General features: G+C 43.0%; 1 protein-coding gene across 1 annotated transcript in view; it reads right to left on the reverse strand.

The window, feature by feature from the left end:
- Window positions 1-17,012, reverse strand: part of RAPGEF5 (Rap guanine nucleotide exchange factor 5) — a 421,998-nt gene that overhangs the window by 198,259 nt on the left and 206,727 nt on the right. The window contains exon 7 of the mRNA XM_075315391.1: window positions 3,744-3,792. Within this exon, the coding sequence (XP_075171506.1) occupies window positions 3,744-3,792 (49 nt within the window). The remainder of the gene's footprint in view (window positions 1-3,743; window positions 3,793-17,012) is intronic.

Here is a 17,012-nt window from a genome sequence, read left to right on the forward strand (position 1 = left end):
TATAACCTTGTCACCTGAGTGTATGGAGGTTCCTGTCATTTATCATATCAATCTAATACTGTGATACCACAGGTATAAGACAGACATCTGGGGGAATACGTTACGGAACGTTTTTCTAGGACTTCACGCTGCACATAATACCTTTGCTATAGCTAAAATGTCATTTATCCTGCATTATCCACATATTGATGGAGGTTGTCACAATATGACAATGGGCCACTATGTTATAGCATTGTTTTTCCGTTTGGTGCTGTGCGAAGATGATCCTCATATGGTGTCACTGGGCTGAATATAAATGAATCTAGACAGACAGAGAACGCTTTCTTTTTGGTTTCTGATTAACCAACAAAAGCAATAGAGAAGTATAATAATGCATTGTACTCTGTATAACGCCTGTGATCTGGAAGCCTGTACTAGTTGGACTGATAGTTTTACACATATAACATTTACCTTTATGATTAAATTGTAAAATAAGAGCGGAGTTTATATTATAAAGCAACAACATAAAAGAAATGCAGTAACAAGCTTTGAATATAACCATCATTCCTATCTAACTGCATTGTGTGTAGTAATAATGTTATATGCAGATCACGTTTGTGTGCACGCTCATATATAACCATTGTAAAGGCGCGGTACAAGGCATTTAGAATCAGATTATATTCATATGCATTAAAGAAAAAAAAATTCCAACATCTATTAAAAATTACACTTGTTAAAAGATTTGTAACAAGTAAGCAAGTTTTTGCTTTTCCATAAGTTAGACAGTAACTTGCTGATCCTTGGCGAACCATTAAAAGCAAGATCTGGGCTCTGCAGTTCCCGTCTGAATGGAGCATGCACATCACGTCACTCACTGGCCAATACAGTAATGTACAGCGCTCAGTCCTATGGAGAATGAATGGAAAGGTAATGTGCACGCTGTGTTGAGATGGGGCATTAAAGGGTTATTCCCATATCCAAGAGCCTATCCCAATATGTGGTAGGTGTAATAATAATAATAATACTAGCAAATACCTAAAATAGAAATGTAGTGTAGTTCTCCTGATTCGCTATGTTGCTTACCTCATGTTCAGGACATTGCAGGACCTTAGGTATCCATGGTTATGACACTAGCAACTAATTAATTGTGACTATATGCGTGGACATAACCATGGATACTTACGGTCCTGCAATGCCCTGCACACGAGAGACATGACACAGCTAATCAGGAGAATTATACTACATTTCTAATTGGAGGTATTTGCTAATATTATTATTATTATTATTATTACACCTTCTACATATTAGGATAGGATTTTGGAGATGCGAATATCCCTTTAAACAGCCCAGTGTCTGGGGTCAGCAACTTTAAGTATGCCACTTGTGAAATTGTTACTCCCTGCATGTCCTGACAGACTTACGCTTAGGCCGTAGTCACACTTGTGAGGGACTCATGCATGGCATGAGCAAGTCTCGCATCGCATCACCCTGCACGGCCGCACATTCTCCAGACAGAAGCGGGTTGGCTGCATGTATTTCTATGCAGCTGACCCGCTCCTGTCAGGAGAGTGTGCGGCCGTGCAGGGTGATGCGATTCGAGACTCGCACATATCACGCATGAGTCACTCACAAGTGTGACTACGGCCTAAGAATTGTCATTTCTCAACATGAGTGCTGAAGGTTTCTGACCTACGGAAAAGTGATACCTTTCTAACTTTGACAAATTCCTTACAGCTCTGTTCACAACTCCATTTGAGGCTGCGCTATTTTGTAAAGATAACATGACGGAAACCTGAGAAACCTCAATATACTCAATAGGAGATGTCAGACGCCACTAGTGTCCATCACAAGAGAGTACGGCACTTACATCATTTATATTGTTCTAATCATAAGATGGAGCAGGAGTGTAAAATAAAGACACGTAAGGAACACGAAGCCTAAGCCCCATCCACTCTTGTGTATGGCCAAAAATCTCTGGTCCTACACTGCACATTTGTGTACCCCCTTTTTTTTCCTCACTGATTCACTCAGACTTTATGAGGAAAAATGGTGGCATGTTACATCACACGCTTTATTATGGAGACATTCCCTACTAGATGCAGTGCTTCAAATGAAGATTATCGTAATACCACAGAGGCAATAGGCAGCAGCACAATGAATGTCTACTGCTACACACTACAGAGCCATAAGTACACCATGGGCAGATTCTGTGCACTTTGCTTCCTATATGGCCATTGTTGGATAGTGCTTACAAAAACAAGCTGTTTTGCAATTTACTCTTTATTTAATTGAACCCTTTTTTTGTTTACAGCTCATTGCCTAGCAGACCGACCACCCCTGTGGTCTAGCTTCTAATCACTGTGCTGTAGATGGCTAGGAGTAGAAGATAACAGTGCGTTCCAGTGATCCAGTTTGAGCTTCAGTGTTGCACATATAAGCAGGATAAAGAACTGGATAAAATACATTTAAAGGGAACTCTCACCGGATGTTTATAATACTTACCTAACGGTTGTTGCAGAGCAGACTGGTCGGATGTGTGTCTCTGTTCTCCAGGTCCCGCACCTCCTCTTTCGGCCATCTTTGTCCTCCTTCTGAAGCTAGTGTGGATGACGCGTTCTACGTCATCTACATTAGCTAACATTGAGGTCCCGCGCAGGCACACTTTGATCTGCCCTGAAGAAGGCAGATCAAAGTATTAGGCTATGTGCCCACGCTGCGGAAAATGCGTGGATTTTGCTGCGGATTTCTTGCGGAAAAGCCGCGGATTTTCCAGAAATCTGCAGCACAGCTACTCCCCAGCCATTTCTATGGCATTTGGGAAATGCTGTGCCCACGCTGCGGAATTTTCCGCAGCGGAAATCGTGCAGCATGTCAATTATTGTTGCGGATTTCTCCGCAGGGTCCCATATACTTACCTGCCTCACCGGAGTCACTTTCTCTGTCCGGTGTACAGGAGCGCGGTGAATCCAGGTACAGGAAGGAAGAGGTGGGCGGAGCCTGCACGAGCTCCGGTCATGTGACAGCAGGAGCTAGTTCAGGCCCGCCCACCTTCTCCTGCAGACGCTGAGAGAGTGACCCGGCTGCCGGAAAGCGAGGTGCTGCATGATGGAGGTAAGTATGAACTCCCCCGATCACTGCAGCACTTGTTCTGCATTGAGGATGCAGTGCCGAAGCCATGGTACTGTATCCTCAATGCAGAATACCCGCACCATATCCGCAGGACATTCCGCAGCATGGAAACAGACAAAAGTTGTGGTGCTGTTTCCTGGGAGCTCCTGCGGAATGTCCTGTGGATATATCCGCAGGACACTGTCCCCGTGGGTACATAGCCTTATAGTGCGCCTGCACGGGACCTGAATGCCGGTTAGTGTAGATGAACGCGTCATCCACATTAGCTTCAGAAGAAGGAGGACAAAGATGGCTAAAAGAGGAGGCGCGGGACCCGGAGAACGGAGACGCCCATCCGACCAGTCTGCTCCGCACCCACTGAAGGTGAGAGTATTATGAACATCCGGTGACAGGTTCCCTTTAATATTGCTGTTGTCATTTGCTACATTTGACACTAATGGTGTATATACTATAACGGATAACGACTACTGTACATGATCCTAATTTTTTCTTTTTTTCTTCTTTGCCAGGAAACAATATAAAAATTATTACATGGAACCACACAGATCAGTCCAGAAAAATGAAGTAATAAAATAAAAACACTTTAACACCATCAGATTTTGGAGGAGTAATATGGCTGGTTCACTATTACTCACCAGATTTTCGGGCTTTCAGGGCGATGACTGCAGCCAGCTCCCTCTGCACCTATGGAATCAGAAAGGAAGAAAAAGGTTATGTTAATAGAACTTATGGTTAAAACAGAGTCAAATTAGATTAAAGTTCTATATTTCAGTTGACATTACACTGCTTACCAAACCTATGGGTTTATTTCGGATTGCCAGAATAAATATACAGTTTTTTAAGGTTTTCTACATTATTTCCATCCAAATATTCAGCCTGTATGTATATAAAACTAGGTTGCACTTCCTACTCATAACCAGTAGGTAGTGCTACACTCCAGTGGGTTTATTATTAATAGGTTCCAATGGACCCTATGGAGGAAGCTGCACCGACAGTTCTTTCCTGTGAAAACTTTTTACAATATTTAGAGACACAGCAAAGTGACAGCAAAGGAAGCTTGTAATTGTCTCTGCTGGATACAGTGACGTTTTGCAATGCATATTTTTCCCAGGGATGTGAAGATCACAACATATCCCCCTCTGTTTTGGCTTTATAGACATTGCACCTGGACTGACTTCCAGAAATTTTTAAAAACAAATACATAAAAATAAATGGATAAAACCCTACTTACTACAGTTACTATACATGGTCTAAAACACTTTTTGCCATTAGACTAAAGCATTATGTACCACTTTTCGTTAAAAAAAAAAAAAAATAAATACATGCTAAATAGGGCACGTATATAAATAAATGAGGACACAGTGGACTAGTCATCTATATGTGTAAAATTTACATTTCTTTTTTAATGTCTTATAATCGATAATTTTAAAAAAAATATCTGAAAATAGAGGTGATCTATATGGGATCCAAGGACTTTGTAAGCATACGTGCATGTAAGTAATAAGCGCATGTCTGTGAGCCGGGGTACAGGACAGTATGAAGCACGCATGTCTCCAATATGGGATACGGTTGGACTGAATATTAGGTGTGAGTGTTCTTCTTGCTGGTTCTTTACATGTTCTGAACTAAAACCTTACGCGTTATTATCACATTTGGACATCCTTCAGCACCACGCAGTGCATGGCACATTGTGGCGTGATGTTGTTATTTGGGCGTTTGTACATTTTGTGAAAGATGCACATGTGGATTTATTACATTTTACAATGTGGGACTAAACAGCTTCTGTTCTTTGTTGTTGCGTGATAGATTCAGTATTTCTAGGTTAACAATGATTGATAGCACAGTGTAAAACATTATGAGAGATGCCTATTACAGAGCCATCAGATTCACAGAAATTCGGCTTTTATCGACATGGAAATGAACTTTTCCAGGGCATCACTGGGAATATCGGTGCGCCTGCTTTCTATGGCTCCTCATCACTTCTTGATGGATCGACCCCCGCAGGACAGTGGAGACAGGGGCTCTGCTGCATAATGTCAGTCAAAAAGCAGGCAACACCACCAGCGGTGACAAGCAAAGTGAAGCCATAGATGGCATGTGACTGGTACACCCACCACGGCACTTGCATATCAATTAAAACTGAATTTCGGAGCAGTTGATAGACTGTAATAGGAATCTGTTCTAATGCTTTACACTGCCATATACCTCTGCTTGGACAGGAGTAATAAAAGCTGAGGACAAAGAGCGCAAATAGGGTCTTACCAGATATTAGAAGAGCGGTGCGTAACAGTATACACTCACCTTATAAAGTTGTGAGGGTCACAACCACCAAGAAAGACTTAAAGACAATGGCGGCTGCCGTAGCCCCACCTGGATGACGCTTCAGTGCTGGAGAGGAGAAGTGGAGGTTAATGCCGCGCTGTCACCAAGAAGGAAGAAAAAAATAATTGCTGATTTGATAATAAAAATGTTTTATTATAGGTTACGCGTTTCACGGTTCAAGACCCCCTCTTCAGGACCAAAAAAGATGAAAAATCAACAATACAACAACAATGTATTGTTGATTTTTCATCTTTTTTGATCCTGAAGAGGGGGTCTTGAACCCTGAAACGCATAGACCTATGGAATAAAACATTTTTATTATCAAATAAAAAAAAAAAATTCCTCCTTCTTGGCAACAGTACAGCATTAACCCCCACTTCTCTCCAGCACTGAATATACAGGGGTAATGTTACTGACAAGTTAAAGAGACTGTCACCAGGTTTTTGCTCCCCCATCTGAGAGCAGAATAATGTAGAGACAGAGACCCTGATTCCAGTGGTGTCACTTACTGAGCTGTTTGCTGTCATTTTGATAAAATCAATGTTTTCTCTGCTGCAGATCTACCCGTTATACAGAGCTCATGAATATGCTGGACTACCTGCAGTACCCCAAGTAGTCCTCTAATGATAATCTACTGCTGATTAATAGGCGGTTTTATTAAAACTATTCTAAGCAGCCCAGGAAGTGACACATCACTGGAATCAGGATCTCTGCCCCTAAGTTATGCTGCTCTCAGATTAGGTGGCAAAAACCTGGTGACAGATTCCCTTTAAGATTAGCTACAGTTACTGGCCTGTAGTGTGTTGTTAGCCAAGTTAATGTTTGCTACATCTGAATATGTGTATTTATGCTTTGAATATGTAGGTTTTTAGTGTATATGGTTGGCTTGTGTTGTATGACAGAAAAAGTGGCGGTTACCCATATGAAGTAAGTGTGCATGTGTATATACAGTGAGCAAGCATACTGATCTATAGTATATGTGAGTGCCTGTAAATTCCGCTCTTGCACATCCTGTGTGCGCGCCTGCATTTATTGAATTACAGCAGTTATATTGGTATTATTTCAGCACGGTATGGTAGTGTTACTATAGTACTGCTTCACATTATGGTTTGGCGCCACATGTCATCACATATGTGGCCACTGTATGACTTACTATTTGAGCCCTATGTAAAGCCTGCTTTACAGCTTACAATATCACATATGATATCGTATGCGATCGTACCCGCCCCATCGTATGTGCGGCATGTTCAATTTGTTGACCGTGTCGCACAAACGATTATTTGCCGTCACACGTACTTACCCGTCCATACGACCTCGATGTGGGCGGCGAACATCCACTTCCTGGAGTGGGAGGGACGTTCGGCGTCACCGCGACGTCACACGGCAGCCGGCCAATAGAAGCGGAGGGGCGGAGATGAGCGGGACGTAAACATCCCGCCCACCTTTCTTCCTTACGCATTGCCGGTGGGAGCCGCGGGACGCAGGTAAGATCTGTTCATCGCTCCCGGGGTGTCACACACTGCGATGTGTGGTACCTCGGGAACATTGAACAATTCGACATGCAATTTTAAGTAAATGAACGACGTGCATGCGATGACCGGTTTTATGTTCAATCGCAATCGCACGTAGCTGTCACACGCAACTACGTCACTAACGATGCCGGATGTGTGTCAATTACGACGTGACCCCGCCGACACATCGTTAGATTTGTTGTAGCGTGTAAAGCGGGCTTAAAGGACTATAAATATATATAGCCATCTCTTCATTACTGTCTCTTGGCAATATTAACGCCTTTACGCCATCCGCTGTACATCTATGGCACTGCAGGAAGTGAGTTCCCGCAAACCGCTGGGCAATTTCTGTGGTTGGTTGGTCAGCAGTTCTTAAAACTCTGTTCCAGACCCCTTCAGCAATTGATCCCATAAAGACTCCATCCACCAAAAATTATCAGCTTGTTATTCTGGATTTCTTGGACAGCTTTGGAATCCAATGTGATGCTACAGGCCTCACTGAAATTGACTTTTTTAAAGTCATTTTCAGTGAGGATATAATAAATCTTATGTTGGCCCAGACAAATCAATTTTTTATCCAAAATCCAACAACCTCATATGCCAGATGAACCCCTGTAAATGCAGCAGAAGTTATGAAATTTTGGTGTATTTTGCTGCATATTGAGAAAAAAACAAGCTTCGGCAATAGTGGATTACTGATATATTATATAGTACACCAGTATTCCGCACGGCCAGGACACTATTTTAAGCAATCTGCAAAGTTTTGCATTATAGTGATAATGCGCAGTGTCCTCTCAGAGACGATCCCAACTTTGATGGTCTATACAAAATTTGGTTAGTTGTTGAACATTTCAGCAGAATATTTGCTGAGGTGTACACCCCCCAAAAGACATCTGCATAGATGAATCTTAAGGCCGTTTTACACGCTACGACATCGCTAAAGCGATCTCGTTGGGGTCACGGATTTTGTGACGCACATCCGGCCGCGTTAGCGATGTCGTTGCGTGTGACACCTATTAGTGATTTTGAATTGTTGCAAAAACGTTCAAAATCGCTAATCGGTGACATCACCCCCTAATCTCGATTATCGTTGCTGCTGCAGTAACGATGTAGTCGTCGTTCCTGCAGCAGCACACATCGCTACGAGTGACACCGCAGGAACCTCTCCTTACCTGTGTCCCGCCTGCAATGAGGAAGGAAGGAGGTGGGCGGGATGTTCGTCCCGCTCATCTCCGCCCCTCCGCTTTGATTGGGTGGCCGCTTAGTGACGTTGCTGTGACGCTGAACAAACCACCCCCTTAGAAAGGAGGCGGTTCGCCGGTCACAGCGACATAGCTAGGCAGGTAAGTAGTGTGACGGTTCTGAGCGATTTTGTGCGCCACGGGCAGTGATTTGCCAGTGTCGCACAACCGATGGGGGCGGGTACCCACGCTAGCGATATCTGTAACGATATCGCAACGTGTAAAGCGGCCCTAGGGTTCATTTCAAAGGGAAGCTAAAATTCAGACAATTCCTGCCCAGTTAGAGGGCAAGGTACAGAATTAAACTGTACAAGCTGTGCAAGAGTACCTCCGTGTACACCCACAAATTTAGGGTTTATGAAGGGAAGGGCACTCTGCTTCATCCTCGTGGTAAGTGGGAAAATTGTGTGGGAATTCGTGCACCCATTGCTGGATGAGGCTTATCATCTCTACATAGATAACTTTTACATCAGCATCCAACTCTTCAGTCTCATTCTGCCAGAGGTATATATGGTGCACAAAAAAAAAAAAAAAATCAAGAGAGGCCTCCCTAAGGCACTAATTGGGCAACTGCTGAAAAAGGTTGAAAGCAGAGTCCAATGGAGTGACAACATGCTGGTGGTGAAGAATAAGGACAAGAAGGCTGCCCTTATTTTGACCACAATACACCATGACAACAGTTCCGTTGTCACTGTCTGATTTAGCACATCAAAAGTCTAGAAGCCAAATTGTATAATGGATTATAATAAATTCATGAAGGGTGTAGATCTCGCAGATCAGGTCCTCAAACCATACAGTGCCATGCGAAAAGCTAAAGTAAAGTACAATAAGTTGGCTGTGCTTATTGCACAGATGTACAGATTTACAATGCTTTTGTGCGGTTTCAATGTGTAGGCAATACGGGGACCATCCTTCAGTTTCAGGAGCTAGCCTTCAAGGCCCTAATGTTTGGCAGTCAGAAAGATGAGGGTCCCAGTACTTCTGGTACAATACGACACCATTAGTTTCCTGTCAACATTTTCCCAGCGAGATTCAACAAACTGTAAGGAAAGGGAAGTTCGCTGCAAAGGCGAAAATATGCTCCAAGAGAAGAATACGAAAGGACACAATATTTCAACTATGATAACTTAGTTGAGAAACCTGGCCTAAAATTAAGGATTGTTTTCGCATGTCCATTTAACTGATTACATTTGGTTTTACTCTGTTTACCCAACGCTCTTTTAGGCCTCTGCCACATTCATGTGAAAATCACGCACGTGCCAAGAGACACGTATTTCCCCTGCGTGTTGCGTGCAGGTAAGTACGTGTCTCTGGTATGTGCGGGCCACGTGTGTTCTACGTGTGCTATTCGCGATACCACACGTAGAACCGGTAATTTACATACTCACGTGGTCCTTCCTGCTGTCCGCGCTGCTGTCTGTGGTGCTGATCTTCGGCTCCAGCCCTCCCGTCTCCCCGCTGCTGCTGCCAGGCAGTGAAGTGAATATTAAATGAGAATAATGAGCGGCGGTCGGCAGCAAGAGGCAGCAGCGGCAGAGACAGGAGGGCTGGAGAAGGTGAGTAAATGTTTTTTTTTTTTTCACTGACACGTGTGTTTTCTCCGGCGCGTGTCACACGCGACCGCATCCATACTACACCTGTGTAGTACGGGTGCGGGCAGTGTGACACCCGTACTGCCGGAGAAAACACTGACATGTCAACGCTTTGAAAAACGCACACACGTACAAACGCACACAGACACAGGTTCCATGTGGTTTTACGTGTGTGTGCCTGCTACAATAGGGTAGCATTGCTTAACGTGTCTCCGTGCCGCCGGTACGTGTAAAAAATGACAAACACGTGCCGGCGGCACGGATGTGTGTCGCAGGCCTTAAAGTCTAATTGAATCCGCACAACATACACATACCACCATATTAATAATTTTTGCACCAGGTAAAGCAAAAGCATTAGTATTCATTACTATAACTGCATCTGCATCTCTGATCAGTCTTCTCCTTGTTTAAGATGGAATTTTTGAGGGACGGCCGGGTCTTGGTAGATTTGCAGTGGTATGATACTCCTTCCATTTCAATATGATTGCTTGCACAGTGCTCCTTGGGATGTTTAAAGTTTTGGAAATCTTTTTGTATCCAAATCCGGCTTTAAACTTCTCCACAACAGTATCACGGACCTGCCTATTGTGTTTCTTGGTCTTCATGATGCTCTCTGTGCTTTAAACAGAACACTGAGACTATCACAGAGCAGGTGCATTTATACAGAGACTTGATTACACACAGGTGGCTTATATTTATCATCATCAATCATTTAGGACAACATTGGATCATTCAGAGATCCTCACTGAACTTCTGGAGTGAGTTTGCTGCACTGAAAGTAAAGGGTCTGAATAATATTGCACGCTGCATATTTTCAGTTTTTTATTTTTTACAAATGTTTAACATAAGCAATAAATATCGTTCCACTTCACAATTGTGTCCCACTTGTTGATTCTTCAACAAAAAATTAAAATGTTTTATCTTTATGTTTGAAGCCTGAAATATGGGAAAAGGTTGAAAAGTTCAAGGGGGCCGAATACTTTTGCAAGGCACTGTCATTTCTTGAGGGGTGTAGTTTCCAAAAAGGGGTCACATGCGGGGTGTTTCCATTGTTAAGCACATCAGGGGCTCGGCAAACGCAACATGATGTATGTTAACGATTTCAGCCAATTTTGCATTCCAAAAATAAAATGAAACTCCTTCCCTTCTGAGCCTTGCTGTGCACCCAAACAGCAGTTTTCCACCACATATGGGGTATCAGTGTTTTCAGGAGACATTGCACAACAAATTATATGGAGCATTTTCTCCTGTTATCCTTGTAAAAATGGAAAATTTGGGGCTAAAGCAACTTTTTGTTGGGAAAAGCTAAAATTTAATTATTTTCCTTACACATTGCTTTAGTTCCTGTGAAACACCTGAAGAGTGTGCACTTTGAGGGGTGAAATTTTTAGAATGGTTTCCTTTTTATTGTATTTTCTGTCCCCTAGGCTTCTCAAAGTCACTTTATGTGATGTGGTCCCTAAAAAAAAAAAATGGTTTTGTAAATTTTGTTGGAAAAAGGAAACCGTAAGGCACTAGTGGTGTACCATCAATCAGAAAAATCCAGAGAAATAGCAAAAAAATGATAACAAATAAAACATAACCTTTAATAGTATGCCTTACTTAAAAAGGAAGTCAGAAAATTCTCACTTCTCATTAAAAAAAGGGGGCAATAACAAAATGTGAAGGTGCCTAAAAAACCCACAAGCCCAAGTGGTATTAAAGGACTGAACACACTCCACAACAATTTGGATTCCACACATGAAAATCCACCATAGAATGGAAAGTTTTTTTTATACAACCAGGTCACATTGGTCACAAAAAATAAACCAGACTTATACACTCTGGTGGACAAACATGTAATCAATTTGTGAAACCTCTAATTCAGATTCGCTGCACACGTAACTAGTTTAAAAAAAATGGGAACCGTCTCACCCCTTTCAGTTCAATTCACAAATTGCAGGCATGTTCTCCATGAGATATAGGCGTCTCAGTGGTCCCTCCAGCTCAGGACTCATGATCCCCCTGACTGGATAACACGCAATTATATTCTCCCATGTATGGTCAGCTAAATGTCTAATTCACAGTTTTGAGCGCTTATATTCTAAAGCAAGTTGAGCAATTTCATAAGTGTTTTGCTGTTTCAATAAAATGAAATGTTTTATCAGCAGGAGGTTATCACTACAGGAATAGGTGTCTCCTAACTCCTGGTCTAACAACGCTCTATCACTGATTAGCAAGGAGAAAGGACTGGACTCAGCACCAATTCCAGGATAGGAAAAATATAAATCCAACGAAAAATATATAAAAGTGTAGAAACTTTATTCAACGATTAAAAATCCAGTAAAAACATCATCGGTTCCATGAAAACATCATGGCTTGACGCGTTTCGGACAGTTGGAATGTAGATAAGTCCTTAATCATAAGTATCTGTTTCAATAAAATGAAATGTTTTATCAGCAGGAGATTATCACTACATGAATAGGTGTCTCCTAACTCCTGGTCTAACAACGCTCTATCACTGATTAGCAGCTTTAGGTCAATGTACCTAAAGGCCCCGTCACACACAGAGATAAATGTTTGGCAGATCTGTGGTTGCAGTGAAATCATGGACATATTGTTCCATTTGTACACAGCCACAAACCTGGCACTGATTGTCCACAATTTCACTGCAACCACAGATCTGCCGCAGATTTATCTGTGTGTGTGACAGGGCCTTTATACACAGAAATCTGCCAATCAGTGGTGTGGGAGGGGTTATACAGCGATCAACATTTTGAGCTCTGCTAAATCTGCAACAGAGAAAACTGATTCTATCCCAATTGCTGCACCCAGTGAAGTAAGTGATACATTGTTGGAATCAGGGTCTCTGTCTTATATCATGCTGCTGTCAGATTATATTCCAAAAATCTGCTGAAAAGTTTCCCTTTAACCTGTATAAATCTAATAGAAAAAAAAAAGAGCATTCATCAACAGAAGATGTAATAATGGCATACTCTCCTCTATCATATCTTTTTATCATTTACCACATGGTATCTGGGACATCTATTGCTTTATAGTAGGGCCCAACTAGGACAGCATGTGCAGTCATAGGACCGAGTGTCCTTGTGATTCGAATATAAGCATGAACGCTCCGATTCCTATCCTGTTTCACCACTTTTTTTAACTTCTGTGATTCAAAGTTTGTAGCTTATTAAAGACCACAAGTTAAAATGAAAACAATGTGGGTGAAGCAATAATTTGTCTTGTTCCACTTTCTTGGATAATAATACATAAAACATAACACTGCCCAACATTGATCACAAATAAATTACAGCGACTCCAATATTTCAAAAGCAGGCGTGTTATAATATAGAAAATCTATTGTGTTCGTCTCACGGGAACTTCACTATCACCAGTGCATTAATCATTCTGGATACTTCGTTTTTTAACAATTCTGAATTGTATGCAATCTCTGTAAATGGTAAATTAATTAGATACGCCTCTTTTGTCTGCTCCCGAGCAACATTTAGCCTATACATTTTATAAAAAAAACAAAAAAAAACATGTTCTCCGCAAAATCCACTGCAATAGAAATATAAAATAAGTCATATCAAAACTTACAAACAACCAAACAAACAAAATCTCTTTAACAAGGGCATGTGCACACTTTCAGGATTTGCAGCAGAAAGTTCTGCTGTAAATCCTGATGTTTTATAAGGAAAAACATTTGTTAAAATACGAGCATTTTTGCTGCGCTTTTGATTTTGTTTCCATTCATTATAATGGGTGAAATCTGCAGCAAAAAAGCTGAAACAGTTGCCACGCTGCAGCTTTAGGCCCTGGGCGCACGCTGCGTTTTTTGCCGCAGATTTGTCACGGTTTTGCTGCATGAATTGCTGCAGACAATGTTCAGAACCTTTCTGCAGGCCTTACCCAGCAAAACCTATGGTTAAAAAAAAAAAAAAAAATGCTGTGTGCACACTGTTTTTTTTTCCACCACAGGTTTTGCTGCAGAATTCCTGCAGCAAAAAGAATGAGCATCTCACTTCTTTTCTGCAGGTATCTGCGTTTTTTGCCATAGATAATGGCAAAAAACCGCAGGGACCAATCCACGGAAAAAAACCCGCAAACCACGGCAAAAACGTGGGTGCAGTTTTACCGCGGTTTTTGCCGTGAGTGCGGTATTCTGTCAGAGGGTGCAGATTTTTCTTAAGAAAAGTCCATTTTCTAGTGCGCACATAGCCTAAATATGCTGCAAATCGGCAAGGAAAACAAAAGCAATGTGTGCATGAGACTTCAGGGATCTCATTCACTTTGCTGGAACTATGAAATCCTTCAGATTTTGTGACAAAACTGCGTAGAAAAAGTGTAATAAAAGCGCTACGTGCATACACCTCAGTAGTGATCGCCTACAGTATAGCAACATATACATTATCAGGATGCCAGTGACCTAGCAGCAGTTTTCTGCATCTAAGGCAAGTCTATGGGGAGAATCTGAACATAAAACTCAGCGGACCAGCAAGAAAAATTAACGTTACGGATTTGAAACATGCACCATAGGTCAGTTTACACTGAGTGAAAAAAGAAGCGCAGTGGGCAGAAGATTTCTAGAAATCCCATCCACTTTGCTGGAACCGTAAGATGCTGCGTTTTTAACGTAGCAAAAATACACAGACAAAAACTCCCCATAACTCATCTTGGACACAGCCTTACCAGTGCTGCAATGTCATTTGCAACTTAACTATGTAGTATTCGTATGTTCTAAACGCCCTTAGGATATCTATCAGGTGCACGTCTTTTTGGTCACTGAACACTAGAGGGCAGCAACACATAGGAAAAAAAAATCCTCTGTACATGGTAGTGCACATGCAGTAAGCTTTGCAGTATTTTATATAAATAAAACTTGTACATCGCTTCCATCTAAAATCCACAATTATATGTGAGTATTATAATAATAATAATAATAATAATAATAATAATAATAATAATAAAAAATAATAATAATAGGCTCCTCATAAATACACAATATGTACCCAAAAAATAATACAATATTATAATGTTTCCAAATATATCCACTTTAGGGTTTATCTGCTGAACCTCATGTGATATGTGACTTTGCCAATTTGGTAACAGCGAGATTTTCTTTGCAGGAACTCCCAACTTTAGCTGAGTAAGGAACCCCAAACAGGCTTATCCTACATGTTCGCGGAATAATAGCGTAAATGTTTACAGATAGTCCTGGTTGGAGAATCCCATAAGTGGACCTTCAGGTCTCCCCACTCCACCAGCGTAAAGGCCACGTCACACTAAGCAACATTGCTAGCAACATCGCTGCTAACGAACAACTTTTGTGATGTAGCAGCGATGTTGCTGTGTGTGACATCCAGCAACAACCTGGCCCCTGCTGTGAGGTCGTTGGTTGTTGCTGAATGTCCTGGGCCATTTTTTAGTTGTTGCTGTCCCGCTGTGAAGCACAGATCGCTGTGTGTGACAGCGACAGAGCAACAACTAAATGTGCAGGCAGCAGGAGCCGGCTTCTGCGGAGGCTGGTAACCACCGTAAACATCGGGTAACCAAGAAGCCCTTACCTTGGTTACCCGATATTTACCTTCGTTACCAGCGTCCCCGCTCTCATGCTGCCAGTGCCGGCTCCCTGCACACGTAGCCACAGTACACATCGGGTTAATTACCCGATGTGTAGTCTGGCTATGTGTGCAGGGAACAGGGAGCGTCTGCTGCCTGCACACGTAGCAGAGTACACATCGGGTAATAATCCCGATGTGTACTGTGGCTAGGTGTGCAGGGAAGCCAGCGCTAAGCGGCGTGCGCTGGTAACCAAGGTAAATATCGGGTTTGTTACCCGATATTTACCTTAGTTACCAAGCGCAGCATCGCTTCCACGCGGCGCTGCTGGTGGGGGCTGGTCACTGGTTGCTGGTGAGCTCACCAGCAACTCGTGTAGCGACGATCCAGCGATCCCTGCCAGGTCAGGTTGCTGGTGGGATCGCTGGAGTGTCGCTAGTGTGACATCTCACCAGCAACCTCCTAGCAACTTACCAGCGATCCCCATCAGGTTGTATCGCTCTTGGGATCGCTGGTAAGTTGTTTAGTGTGACTGGGCCTTAAGCTGATTTGCCCTACTATCTGTCTGGCATTTACAACAAAACCTTTCTAACTGGTGGTTGCTTTTTACGCAGTTGTATCTCTGTGGAGTTTGTGCCTATGGACAAACGCCAAAATGAAATAGGAATTACATACAGTATTAACCCCATTACGACAGCCTTACAGAGATAAACGTCGGCAGAATCAGGTCCTTATTCTGATCCGCCGTCTATAAACAGCGGTCAGAAAAAGGTAAATAGCGCCCCCCAGCGTCAGAAAATCTCCGGGGTTTCTGGCATGATCAAACATGTCATCTGGGAGATAAATCTCCTTCCCCGGTCCCCCGGGGTCGCCGAAGTGCCCCCCCCCGACCCCCAACCCACCCCCCCCGAAAATGCAAAATGGCGGCGCGCACAGCAACACACCGCCCACATTTACCCATTTCCTTTGACTTCTGTCGCATGTGCCATCACATATGCGACAGAAAACTCCTCCCCAGGCCCTGTCAGGTCACCCCCTATACCCTCCCCGGTGTTCCCCGGTGTCCCCCGTACCTGTCGGAGCGCTGATCCCCCGCGCCCCCTCCTCCTTCACAGCAGACGCCGGTCACATGTGCAGAGCGCGGCTGTCAGCTCCGCTTCCTGTGTCTGACTCAGAGACGCTGGCTGCTGCTGCACGGAGTCTGCAGCTGTGACCCGGGGAGAGTGGGTGCAGATTCTTTGCACCCACTCTCCTCAAATGGAGGGTCTGCACGCCTAGAAAATGGGGGACACGTTCCCTGAACGTGCCCCCCATATTCTAGAAGATCGTGGGACTTCCAAAATGGCTTACAGGAGATTTTTTTTTTCTTTTCAATAAATTGGTCAAAGAGAGATGGTTGGGGAGTGTTTTTTCAAATAAATTTTTTTTGTTGTCAATTTTTTTTTTGTATTACTGTCAATTAGTTATGTCTGGTATCAAATAGACGCCGTGACATAACTAATTGCTGGGCTTGATGCCAGGTGACATTACACATCTGGTATCAACCCCATTTATTACCCCGTTTGCCACCGCACCAGGGCGCGGGATGAGCTGGGGCGAAGCGCCAGGATTGGCGCATCTAATGAATGCGCCACTTCTGGGGCGGCTGCGGCCTGCTATTTTTAGGCTGGGAAGAGTCCAATAACCATGGCTCT

This window comes from Anomaloglossus baeobatrachus, chromosome 6, assembly GCF_048569485.1.
Source record: "Anomaloglossus baeobatrachus isolate aAnoBae1 chromosome 6, aAnoBae1.hap1, whole genome shotgun sequence".
Lineage (NCBI taxonomy): Eukaryota > Metazoa > Chordata > Amphibia > Anura > Aromobatidae > Anomaloglossus > Anomaloglossus baeobatrachus.